The sequence below is a fragment of the Coturnix japonica genome, chromosome 8 (assembly GCF_054131305.1).
Source record: "Coturnix japonica strain WE chromosome 8, WE-NBRP24, whole genome shotgun sequence".
NCBI classification, from domain to species: Eukaryota; Metazoa; Chordata; class Aves; order Galliformes; family Phasianidae; genus Coturnix; species Coturnix japonica.
This window is the reverse complement of record NC_140670.1, coordinates 4,843,678-4,857,476: the sequence shown is the minus strand read 5'-3', so window position 1 is coordinate 4,857,476 and position 13,799 is coordinate 4,843,678. Positions and strand designations below refer to the sequence as shown.

General features: G+C 39.6%; 1 protein-coding gene across 1 annotated transcript in view; it reads left to right on the top strand.

The window, feature by feature from the left end:
- The window catches only part of PRKG1 (protein kinase cGMP-dependent 1), a 304,417-nt gene that overhangs the window by 244,159 nt on the left and 46,459 nt on the right, over nucleotides 1-13,799 (top strand). The window contains exon 9 of the mRNA XM_015866197.3: nucleotides 5,619-5,693. Coding sequence (XP_015721683.1) covers nucleotides 5,619-5,693 — 75 coding nt within the window. The remainder of the gene's footprint in view (nucleotides 1-5,618; nucleotides 5,694-13,799) is intronic.

Below are 13,799 nucleotides of genomic sequence, written 5' to 3'. Positions count from 1 at the left end.
GGAGAATCAGCAGAATTAGATGTTGTGGCAAACATTATTTCAGAGAAATATAAAGCAAAGAGTCATTTCTACATTTCTTTACAAACTCCTCTATGGGAGTTATATTTGTTTTCCACCATAAGCATTTTAGAAATGAATTAAAAAATAAGTAATCTGAGATATAATCCTTTCAGAGTATTTTACAGACCTCATCTAATATCCCTTTCATTCTGTATACAATGACCTTGACATAGTAAGGAAGTACAAGTTAAATTTAACCGATGAAGCTGTAGTTCATCTATACCAGGGATTCTGGTAATGCTCAGCAATTAGTAGCAGAGTAACACTATTTATAAAAATACTATTTATAGATCAAGAAATGTAATGCTATTTGTATCACTATTGATAGTTCAAGGAACTCTGTCCTCTGTCTCAACCAGTTCTGACTTTCTTGTCATAGCTCTTCCCTTCCCTTGTATCATGGCTTGCAGATAACCATAGAAGCTAATTTTAATGCGGAGAAAATGTAGTAAGACTTATGTGAATTTGTTAAATTGTGCAGGCACTGTTCTGCTAATGAGGAATACAGCATTTTTGTATATCCAGATATACTGAATGTTAAGACATTTGGTTTGTTGAGGTGGCCAGCATAAAGGTTTGCACTGAGTTATATGCAGTGTAGCAATGGAATCTGGAAGTCAGCTTTACTGATAACAGTTAGTAGCTCTTCTGCACAGAGCAGGGAGTGATGCTTGTCGCTACAGTTATTTAGTATTTTCTATTACAAGACAAGCTCTTTGCTTAATCAAATGTAGCTTGTAAGCAATACTTTCATACTCTATACATCAAGCTAAAATGACGCTCGGTGAGTGTTGGGACACTGCACTCAGACACAGGGTTTGGATTTGTATGGTCCTGTGTGGAGTCAGGAGTTGTACTTGGTGATCCTTATGGACTCTTCCAACTCATGTTATTCTATGATTCTAGGGGATTATAAAGTAATAAGGAAGAGCACATAACAGCATGAAAGTTGATAGCAAAAAAGGGAAATATATATGGAGTATATTCAGGGAATGGAAGTTATTGAGGATGAGAGAATGTGATTGTTGAGCTGAAAGCTGTATGTGGACACCATCTCTCATGGTAGAGTTTCTGAAGGAGGAAAAATAAGAGTGTGATTACGGAGTTTGGGTTGGTTTTAAAGACATGGAGAAGTAGATGTGCGAGGGACTGGAGAATTACAGTCAGACATTGGAAGTCTTTATACAGACCACGACTGTTCAGATTTCATGGGCATAAAGAGAGAGAAAACATGAGCTAACAGAAGAACTTTCATCGTAGAAAGGTGACATATTTAGGAAATGATTTATAGGGAATTAATGCGTAATCTGGGTGTTTGGGGGAATGACTGTAGAGGACTGGCAGGCTGGCTTGAGATTGACATTCTACCAGTATTTAGAAAGTGCACAGAATACAAAAGGAGCTTCAGATGTGGGATCTATAGGCAGGATGGCAGCACTAGGACCTGCCCTTTAGTGGCTGCACTGGGAAGGCCACTGATTTTGTTCACCCAAGAAAGCTGGCAATCCAATGGCGTAGAATGATAGAATGGTTTGGGTTAAAGATCATGTAGTTACAAACCTCTGCGATGGGCATATTCCACTGTAACACTGAAGGTTTATTTATTGCCATGAAAAAATAGCTTAGTTGCACCAGTTCAGGTGTATTTTAAAAAACAAGCTTTGAAAAAGGAAGGAAATATTTCCACAGAATTTCAGAATATATTCCAGTTTCCAGCATGTCTGTGCACTCTGTCTCGGAGGAAGAGGTTCCATTAACCCAACAGAGCAAACAGATGCAGGTGGTAGCAAGGCTGACCAGAACAGGCTAACAGCTTTGCAGGGAATTCAGACAGGCTATCTGTCTGGAGCAGCAAAGGTGCTCTTCTTGCCATCACTGAAGCTGGGGGAATTGGGAAATCAGCTTGAAAACATCAGCAAAATCCTCATGTTGTTCATGGCAATTGTCAGACTGCTCAGCACCATTTCTGACCATTTGTGATTTGTGAAATCATTATGTGCATGGGGAACTAGAAAGCTTTTTGCAGAGGTAGTATTACCATCAGGTAGAAGATATGATCTCAGTAAACATATTAATGTTTTATAACAGTTTTTATTGTCATATCTCATTTACTCTTTTTTTCTTAAGAATTCATGGGTTTTTTTTTTGTATTTCTGACTTGCTAAGGTCCTGTGTAATAAAGCAGAATCTGGTGGTTACATCTACCTACTGATTCTAGAATAACGTTCTTCTTAACTGTAAGAATATTTGCACTGAAGCTGACGATTCAGATTAATCTTTTATTTATATGTGATTTTTTTCCCCTCCTTGTAATTCATTTATGTTGATAACAATATTTTCCTGGAGCACTGAGATTTCTAAGGTGTAAATGTTGTGGGTGCTAGGAGTACAAAATTACCCAATGCAAATGTTAGTTACAAGCTGAAACTCAGGGCACAGCTGCTTCTGACAGAGGCTGGCAGTATTGCAGAACTGCCTGGTATTTGCAGATACTGAGTACTAAATGATCTTTTTCTTCTTAATGTCTCCTTCAGCTGCACATGCTCACATAGGGGCAGATATTTTTAAGGAAACCTTTTAAATATTCCGGGTATTTTCAGTTTGGATTTTACATTATTGTCTTTATTTGTGAGCCTTCGTTTGGTTTGTGAGGGGATTGCTCTAAGGTGCTAAGAAAGGTTACTGTGTCAAACCTCTTGGCAATGGAAATCAGAGAAGGAAAAAAACCAGCAGGGTATTATCCTAGCATGACTGACCTTATACAAGCTAAGCTGAATGCTTTCATTGGAGATTTTCATTTTTGCTGCTTTACTATTTTTCCCAGTTGGGGTGAGATTTATCCATGGAGAAAATTGGTTATGAGGACAGAATGGAAACAAAATGAAAAGAGAGGGCTGTGCAGAATAAAACCGAGCGGTTCTCTGATGAAAATCTTGGGGATGTTACAAGATGACGGGCAATAAGAGAGTGATTCCAGCAGACTCTAAAATCCCTCCCAGTCCAAAATCTGGCTTATGACAGTCAAGGAAAAACTGAAGGATGTTAAACCTACTGTTGTTACTCCATTCTGTGACTTCTTTTTTGCCTGTTGACAGTTTCAGTAGACAAAGATCTGTTCACATTGCCGGAAAAAAAAAAAAAAAAAAGGAAAAAAAGAATGTCTAACCCCACCACATTTTCATAACCACATGAAAGCAACCCAAGTCTTGCTATTTTAAATTGCATTTTAAGCCTTAGGTCATGCCTTATAGCATGCCAGGAGGATTACAGTGTTGCTCAATTGTCTAAATACCGGTTTGTGGAGCACTAACATCTACATCTTGCTTTACTTTTGCTGCTGTCTTGCAAGGGCTTGGCTTCATCCTACGGCACGTATTCATCTCTAGACAAACAAATCTTGCTGTGTCAAACCCTGGAACTGAATTTCTCATGTATTTACTGCTGAGTAAGGGATTTTGCATTGAAAAGATCCTCTGATTAATATCACATCCAAATGGTAAAGCGTACAACCTGCTTAATTTCTGCCTTGCTAGAAGATCTTCATGCAGTTTCAGTGGAAGAAGAGCAAAGGGTTCCTTTCCTTCTCCTCCTCATTAATGAGCTCCTGTAGCTTTCCCTGTGCAGTGTAAACAATTCCCTGGACTGCATGATTAATACTAGAAATTAAGCAAAGTGGGACAATGAGGGAATTTGTGTGGGTAGAGGATATTTCCAGAATGGTGATGACTATAATTACACAAAAGACCATGATGGAAAGTCCTGTTACAGCACGTAACTCTAGATCCAGACAGTATAAATAGATCTCCCGACTGTGACCTCTTGTCTCGTATTTATTACAATAATGGGTAAAACACAGCTTTTTGCAGCTGCCATCTGTAAAGCAAGAGCCGATAATAATTAAGCCTTACTTCATTCTTCTGGAAATTGTATCCTCTGCTCGTAGTGCATGCACCATGCTACTTCTCCTAAGGTCAGACGTCTCGTGATGCAGCAAGACACTTAAGCTCCCACTTAAGAACTTGCAGCGTGTTTGAGATTATTCAGCAAAGCATGATCCAAACAGCTTCACCACCCTTAAAGGCAAAGGGAACATGATGTCACAGCATGTAATGTTTTCTACAGATACATTTTATTAAAGCCAAAAGCAACTGCTGGATGAAAATATTTCGTTTCTCTTTATCACCATATTTCTACCAACAGCTGAGATTCACAGCTCCTTATCTTATAATGCCGTGCATTCAGAAACCAAGTGTTTAGAGGGAAAACAAAGTACAAAGAAACTGAACACTGCTACCTCCATCTATGGGCATCATCTGATGAATTGCATCAATTCTCTTTTGTCCTGAAATTCTTTAATGAATGAGGACAATGTGAAGTGTTTTATTCTCCTGTGTGTAAATATGGCCTGAGATGTTGTTGTTTTGTGGTTTGGTTTTTTTTTTAACTTTTCAATGACTTTTTTGAAACTTTCTGACTGAACAGCCATTCTGTTCTTCTCTTTACACCTCATGGGGATCAGGACCTTATAGAACAGAACCTCAGGATCCTCCATTTTAAAGCTGTGGCCTTTGGGCTGAGATTAGTCACCATGCTGTCACAAAAAATACACCCCATGCGAGACACATGCACTGGCAAATAATGAAAGAGCATGGAAGGGAAGTATAATTTCACCCAAATTTTTTAATTATAGATTTTTAATAGATTTCAACTATTAGAATTATATAAAGCATTCAAATTTTGCATTCCTTTTTCAGTTTCTGACGCTGTGTAATATCACTAACACAGACACAAGAGTCACCATTGTAATTATTTTTCCTCTGGAGCAATGCTTGTTAGTTGACAAGTCCACTTGTTTGAGTCACTCATGATATAAAAAGATTTTCTAAGTCTTCTTCCCATATGTTTGTGCCTTTTGCATCTCCCCTGGGACAAGGGGTGGTGTTAGGAGACTTCTCAAAATATTGCTTGTACTGGGGATTGCTCAGGAGTGCTGATTGTATCAGGCACTCTGCACGTTTTGCCCTCTCTTGCGCAATGTTTAGCCTAATTAAAGCCTCTTCCATGTTGTTAAATAATCCAGCTTATGATAATTTGCTTACGTTTCTGCCCTTGCTTTCTTTTCCTTCTCTACTTTTTTTTGTTTGTTTGTTTGGTTGGTTGGTTGGTTGGTTGGTTTTTTCCTCTTTTTATTTCTCACACCTGTGTTTTGGTCTCTGCTTCTCTTGCACTGAGAAAGCTTAGATATTGAAGTACAGATTATCCCTCAATTAAAAAAACAGGGATTTCTTGGGTTTGTGGTTGGAAACCAGGGATATCATAGCGGCACTTCAACATTATGGGACTTATCAGCCAATTTAACAATGCCAGATTTACTGTGAAACTTGTTAGGGGTTGGGTTCAGTCCCTATCAAAGCTGGATAAGGAAACTTGGACATTCTTGGTTATTATTCAGGAGCATTAAGGAGCGCCCCCCGGTTGCTGCTGAGGGGCCACATTGGTTTGCATGGTTCCCTCTAGACGGACGTTAACCAAAGATACACCTCTGTTTTCTTTCACAGCTCCTTCAAACATCTGATCGGCGGCCTAGATGATGTTTCCAATAAAGCCTATGAAGATGCAGAAGCAAAAGCAAAGTAAGTGCATCAGTTTGTTCCGTTCAGCATAAAATCTTCACCTGGTTTTTCTTTCTGTAGTGGTTTTCTTGATAGTGAATATTGTAATTCCAAAACCCTGCATTTTCTTAACATAACAGTGTAAAACAGCTTAAACAAGCAGTGAATGAAGTGCTTACTCTTAATTTCCCTCTGGATGAACCTCATTTTATCTCCCTGGTGCTCTTCATGAGTATGGACGTGCCACATGGAGATGGTGTCCTCAGGCAGGTGCCCAGCTGGGTGGTCCCAAATTCACTGTGATGTCTGAGTCCAGAGAAGCCTCAGACCTTAAAGAAAAATCACAAAATAGTTTTTTTGAAAGGTGGGAAATTACAGGGCTTGAAAAGAGCCGGTAATGAAGGAAGTTGCAGTTTTATATGAGTTTTCTTTAGAAAGCTGCAGTCTTTCTGAGACATTTTCATAATGTCAAAACTTGTTCTGAGACAAAGAATGGTAAATCAAGTTTGTCATTTGTGAGTGAATGCTACATCTATTTTGACATGAAGCAATATATTTGTCTAAATTCCTTGCTATAAATACTCATTTGTTTCAGGAGTGAGCTGCGGTGCATTGTGATTTTAACATATTCTCCCCCAGAAACACTCATAATTCATTCTTGATGCACAATTTGTTTTTGATTGAAAGATTTTGGTGTGTCCACACTTGATTCTGTAGCAATAATAAAGCTTGTAGAGAAGAACATATTCCAATCCAAGTGATGGTGAGTATAAACCAATAAGATTTAAAAGCCAGAGTCATTTAAAAGGTAACTGAAGTTGCTATGTAAGAAATGATTTTACTTTTTCTTCTTCTTAGCACATGAAAGAAGGCATTGGGTGTTTTCTCCAAGTCAGATGCTCAGAATGAACATCTTTTAATCAGTGGTCTAAATTTAAGACTGCTCTGAAGTCACACATAGACTTCTCATTAAACCAAAGAAGCTTGAAATAGTCAAGGTTATCAGCCTTCTCTACCAACCCAAAAGACAGATAACTGAGGCACAGAACACAAAGTCAAATGGACAACATGTTATAATAGTGGATAAATAGCTATCCATGTGTTATATACAAATGTACTGTACATTTCTATGCATACAGTCTATTAGTAATAGCTATAAACCTGAAAATAATGCTACTGGTTTGAAAATTAACCTAAGTAATTTACAGAGAGGTGGTCTTAAGTACTCTGAGGCAGAACGGTTAGGCCCGGTTGGACTTGATGATCTTGAAGGTCTCTTCCAACCTGAGCAATTCTATGAGCCTGTGATTCTAAGTGTGTGCTTTTATTTTTTTCAGACTTTATTTTTGGTGTTACTGTTCGGGTTATTGTGATTTCCATAGAAAGCATTGATAATGAAATTGAGAATCGTTTTTTCTTTTACTACTGAGATGATGATGTTATCACAGAAGCTTTAATGAGTCACGCCAGAATCCGTTGGCACTAAAGTTTTCAAATAGAACTTGCCATTTCCCATTTCATCATCTGTGTTCTCATGTTTTCAATACTGAGCTGTGTTTTTGATAGTGTATCATGTAGTAATGTATTTTCATACTGTTGATGTGTGCAGGTTGTAATGGAGAGCTTTTCATGCTGGCTTTGCAACTTTTAGGGATAGCTTCCAGGAAATGTTGCACACTTTACAACGTGCCTTTAGGAGAATGAATTTCGGATCTATTTTGGATAAATTCTTCATTTTGTTAATCAACAGTTTTGAGCTTTTACGTCTGTATGGGAAACTGTTGATCATAGCCTGAACCTCTGATTGACCACCAGAGGCAAGCAATGAGTCAGCTGTGGGAGCACAGGTGAAGGTAATTCAGCTGTGCTACCAGAAGGGGTGGAGCTTGGCTCCACCTCTCCTAGATGTCATTTAAGGGCTGACCACCACTCAGGTAGCATCTCTTCTTCTGGAGATTGCTTCTTTGTGGAGTTTGCTGCAAGCTTCAACATTGGTAAGCTTTTATCATTTGTCTTCTCTCTATTACATAACCTCTGTTTATCCATCAACTTTATAACTGTACAATTGTAACTGTACATCATTTATGCTTGTTCTTTTCTAATGCCAACTATCTTGTCCAAGGTAAAGGAAAAAGTGGAGGGTTATTGATGAGAGAGGAATTGTTTCCTTACTGAAAGAATTGATTAATTTTGTTAACAACTTTTCCTGCCATCTTAAAATTTAGAGGCTATTGCTTGAATCCTGTCACTCATACTGTAGTGGGCCAGTGATATTATGAACTGTCATATATTGGCGTTTTGTCTTTGAAAAGGCAGAAGGGATCAGTGCTGTCTGTCTTGAAAAACATTACAAAAGGAATGTTGTTCCAAAAATATACCACGGTTTTTTTATTTGAAAACCATATTCACGTTTGCTTGGCCTTTGAAAGCAAGTGCATGCCTACAAAATGATGAATAGAATAGGAAATAATGACAAAGTTACTCCAAGATAGATGTGAGATATGTTGCAGAGTTTTATCCCTCGTGTCATTGTTTCTATATCTCACAAGATAAAGCTCCTCTGAGAGAAGAGTCTACTTGGCAGAAATTTTAACCTGGAGTACTTCTCAAGCTGCTGTTAATTAGCTTCAGCTAATTGTCCTTCAGGAGCTTATCTCCTCTGAGTGGTCTGCAAAATGGAAGAAAACAGCACATAAAGCACATTTAGGTACTCAAATCACACTAAAAAAAATAAATCCTATTTTTGCATCTTTGTAGCTAGCATCTCATTTTCAGTGCTCATGTGGCAGTGACAGAAGGCATTTGGATGAAGAGATGTTTTCGGTATACTCTTACTCGCCATGTATCAAGTGGATCCACACAAAGGTCAGGCATTCAGGAGGCATAAACACACAGAGAAATGCAAAGGACATCATTCTATGACTTCATTACAGTGTCAGACCCTGCTTTTGGTTGGTGTGGTGATCACATATGTGAACAGTGTAACATTTCTTCTACTGCTGCCCATAAGGAAGACAAAGCCAGTTTTTAAAAAGTCTACAGAGTAGCAGTGATTATATTTTTCCAATAAATCTATCAGTATCAAGATGACTGTTAAATTTCTATTAATTTGTAGGTGCCTAATCTTCAAAAGCACAAGTATCAATTACATCCAATAAAGAATTTGTGTTCCTAAAGCAGGACTTAGGCTTTGGGCAGGTGTTCATTGCAAAAAGGAGTACCGAATTGGTAGCACCGTGTTTTATTATATATCTGTTCTAGAAGATGACAAGAACTTTGCAAGGCAGAGCTGGTGGTCCCAGTGCAGGATACGTCTGAGAGGCTGTTGGGCAGAAGTTAGAGGGTCAGAAGAGCTTTCCATGCATGCAGAAATCCTCCAGTTCCTAAGGGGCTGAGCAGCTTCTTCTTGGGTTCATCTTTTTCCAATTCGATGTTTTCAGGAATACTGGCGGCTGCCTGGGCATTACCCTGCCAAGCAGAGCATGTCTGCCCTGATGGCCAGGTTCCCCACGCTTCTCCTGTCACAGCCAGAATTGTCTGCTGATGTTGATCTCCTGTGGCAGCGGGGCTTGAAATTAATACCCTATTGAAGTCCAGACACTGGTGCCTTCATGATATTGCTCCAGGCTCTCTGCAGACATAGGCTATTTTGATTGCACTTTTTGCTTTCTTTCATTCTAGTTCCATGACAACCCTGAGGGTAAACATTTGATACTCACAGCCAAATTTGCCGTCTTTTTATGAGACTTGAAGGAACAGAGACCTTTGTGTAGGTATACAGAGGCCTTTTCTTTTCCTAGCGGCTCTGGCCCCAAATGCCATCATCTTTACTTGTTCTGTTTTCTAAAAACAGCTCCATCCAAACCTTTTATTTTATTTGGGCAGTCATCCCTTCTGTCATTTCTACCCTTTGTATTTCATTTTGTTACATCTTTTATAACAAAACATCACAGCCATTTATTGACTGAGTTTTAGTGCAGAATGTTATTAATATTCTTTAATCTTGTATGCATACTTTCTAGGTATTTTTACCCTTCCATTTTTCCCCTTCTTCTCCCAGCTTTAAAGTTAAATCTGACATTATTCTAATGAGAAAGATACAGATACATCTTTACGCTTCCAAGTAGACAAGGTGGCATGATGCTCCATCTTCCAAAATGATAATACGTAGGATACATTTAGCACTAGTATTCTCTGCCATGCTAATTTAGAAAGACTTTTTGGCTCAGTGAGTGCCTGTGTGGTTGGCTGGTGCAACTTGCAGGTGCCTCTTGCGGGGCCTTGTAGCTGATGCTTAGGTGCCATCTGCTGTTCAGGACTTCCAGTGTGTTAGAAGGAGAAAGTATTAAGTGTTCCTCCTCAGTGGTGCATCTTGGAGGGCCACTGTTAACTCTACATATGTTTCCTACCTATGCAGCCTTTGCCTATTTTTTTATTTATTGCTTTATGCGGTTTCCTCTGAGAGCTGTTTTTATAGTTGAAATTGTCTCTGGGATTTGCACGTTTATTGCACAATGTCTGTATGAGGAATTAGCACAGGTCAGGAAGAATGGATTTGAAGAGGAAAGAAGAAGTTGGTGGCAAGTGTAGACTGTGTAGTTTTCCTTTGTAGTACTTCAAAGTCTGCTTCCTTCAGACTTGATGTTAAACAGTGCTTGGGTCAGTGCAGCTCATCTTTTAGGCTGGCATCACCTGAAAGGAGCCTACTTCTCTTCTTAGTGTGGAAGGGAGCTGAAGAATTGCTTCAGAAGCGTGCTTCTCATCTGGCCTGAGAGATGCTTCGGTGCGCCTTGGGAGCAAAGACTGTTCAATGATTCTCCCATTGCAGTGTTTGCCTGCAGGTGGTGGCAGCACTCTGGTGACACATGTTGGTGTCCCTGTAGCATAGATATTGGCTCTTATGTGCTTTGCAGTACCAGGGTGTGAGTTGTGGCCAGTGTCTGCGTGCATGCTGTGAGGCTGGAATTGGTCCTAATTGTGTTCAGCTCCACAAGTGTGCCTTGGCAGAACCCTGCGTGCCACCTCCTGTTCTGATAAGGTGGGAAAGCTTTGCATGCATGCAAGTGCTGGGTCTGTGAGCACTACTGCATGTGGTGGTTTGGTCAGTATAGCCAATGCGTGGATTTTGTGTGTGTGATAAAAGGATTCTTTAGATTTCTTTATTTTTTTTTTGAGGAAGATGAGCCATGAAGGGTTTTTTAACCCTTGACCAAAGTGTGATTTTCAGTTAGAAGTTCCAAAATGGGAGCTACCGTTTAAAGAGAATGACTTAATATAGGCTCAACTTTCTGTTAGTCCACAGCTGGAAGACTTTGCTGAAATAATCCACTGCCTCCCTGCATCAGCGCAGTGTTGTGTGATTAGATTATTGTTCTGCAAGAGAAAATATTTTCTGGCTTCCAGCATTCCAGAAGTTGGATGGAGCGAGGGCTGCAGTAATTGGCTCTGTCTCCTTCTGTGTCAATTGTTTTCTGCATTAGTGACCATATGGGAACTAGCTTTTGCCTTGGCTGGGTGCAGTGGGGGGAAAAAACGGCTGTGGTTATGCAGAAAGGGAAAAAAGTCTCACTCATAACTCCCCATCATTTCTTCTAGGCTTTATAACCAGTTCAAATAACTCTTGCTATTTTGAGTAAAGGGAAACAACAACAAAAAAAGAAGCCTCTGGGAATGTGACTTTGCCTTTAGATAGTGCTGTTTGGCCTCTGGTGTTTGGAACCTTTCTTCATGCACCCTGAAGCCAATGACAGTTTGCATCCACGTCTACCTCTCAGTTCTTCCCCATTACCGCAACAAATAGTTGTGTGCTTAGAAAATAAGTTCTCAGAAATAATTTTCAAAGGTGAGACCATCCTGAGCCATATGCCTACATGAAGGCAGTGGAGATGGCAGAACTGTTACTTCTTTTTTTGGCTGTGAATTGATATTTACTTGCAGACTGGCATTACTCATGCAGAGATGTGCACCGAGTAGACTTTATGGCTGCTTTCCTCTGGAGAAAATGCACTGTGTAATGTACTGTGTCTCTCACAAGGGATAGATTAGATTAGCTTTTAAAAACAGGTCATTTTTATTTAGGTAATAATCTATATGCTTCTTCCTTGCTAACTTGACCTTTCAGTATGATAATGGGCTGTGTCAGATGGCAGATTGAAGCGTTAGCCAAAAAAACAAAAAAGTACTTTTGAAGCAGGCTGCTATTATAATATTCTACTGCATTTGTTTTATAAAATTAGAGCCCATCTGAGCTCAGAGATGATGAAATAAAAATGCAGCAGAAAGCTTTCTAAAGATGATGAGTCTCATTCCAGAGGAAACAGAAGAATATTGCTGTGAATGCACCTAGACACTCAGCAGCTCCAGCTGTGCCTGCTGGCACTCGATGGAGGAGGGAAGGATGTCTATGTATAAAAATATGAAACATTTTGGGTTTTTATCTAAATACTTTATTCTGAGACCACTGGGGATACTTTACTAATCCTAGCGTGGTCGTTTGTGTAGCACAGACTTAGGAGCTCTAAGCAGAAACTTGGGTAACCTTTGGCATCCATAAGAAATGGAGAGGCAATGGTAACATGAAAACACTGTTGCAGTTTCCATTGGATGCTCACTATGTTTCTGAGCTGTCCTAAAGAATATGTAGCTCTATAACCATTATGGCACTGGGGGATGGGATATTTCTGACCTACTTTCCTCATAGAGATGTCACTAAGATGTGGGTGCTTGAACGGAGTCGAATATGTGATAAATAAAACTGTGATCCTTCTTCTATAGACACCATCCGTTTTTGGAACTGCTAGGAGTAGCTGTGGGATTGTTTGTGGCTTTTTTGGCATTCACTAGAGCAGCTGTCCATGGCTGTACCTGACCTACACTCATAAGATCACCAGGATTTGGCTCTGATCTTACTTTTAGAACACAGAGCTGGTAAGGAATAAAGAAACGTGAGGTCAGCCACCCAGGGGAGGGTTAAGAGGAAGAGATCGGAGCTGCAGTGCCTGGGGAGGAGGAGGAGGGAGACCACCATCTGCCCTCTGCTAACATATCCTGGCTGAACTGGGAGAGATGAAGCAGTTTCTTCCTGTTTACACAAGGAAATACAGACTGAGATGAACTGGGATCAGCTATAAGGCTTTGAAATATTGGTGCGTGCGATTATTTAAACACAGCAGAGAGGAGAAAGAGCAGAGAGTGAAGTTCTGTATTTTGAAAGTGAATTAATATTGTTTTCCCTGAGAAAGTAAGCGTGGTACCCAAAAATGCATAGTAAATTCGGCTGACCCCTGAACAGTAATTGTGTCACACTCCAAAATGAAATTCAACCACCGAACTGTGAAATGGAAGAAATCTCATCCTGCTGTAAGTGAAAAACTCAATACAAGCTTAACTCCAAAGTTACTGCTGACACCTCCTTCCCACCTGCAGCAGAGACACCAAAACAAAGCTTTTCTCTTCTTTCTCACCCTTCTTCCCTGTGTTGGGAAGGAGTTGGTACAGGTTCAGATTAATTGCTGGAAGAAACTTACAGTGTAATGTAGCCTACAGTGAAGTTGGGATTTCTACCCAAGTCTCACCCTTATCTATGGAACACAAGCAATGGTGGACCATTGCAGTGTTGGCAGTGCAGTGCCTACGTTGCCGACTGCCAAAACTCAGCTGCGAGTGCATTTGCTATAATTTTTTCTCAGTGCCTGACTGAATACTCCATTAAATGATTTGGGAAGTGCTGAGCTTTAAGTATTTAAATTGTCTCCTTAAAAATGGTGATAATAAAAAAAAATACAGTCCAAGAGGAAAATCTCATGATATAACTCATCTCACGGTTCTTTTATGTGTACAGTAAGATAAAGTGTCAAGAATATAGATAAAATGAAGTTTAGTATATGCGAGAAAGCTGAGTCTCTGCAAGCCTCTGGAGAGATGAAAAAAGAGCCTGATCTTGCCCATTATTTTGGACATTAATATAGAACTACCTGGAGGCTTATGGTAGGGCTATGATAATTAAATTTGTGATGTAACTTTAAAGGACATCATTCACAACTGTATTGAAATTCATGTTCAGTAATGGGAATGAAGCATTTCTAGCTCTATCTGCTCAGCGTACCATCACATGCAAACGTTTTTGTG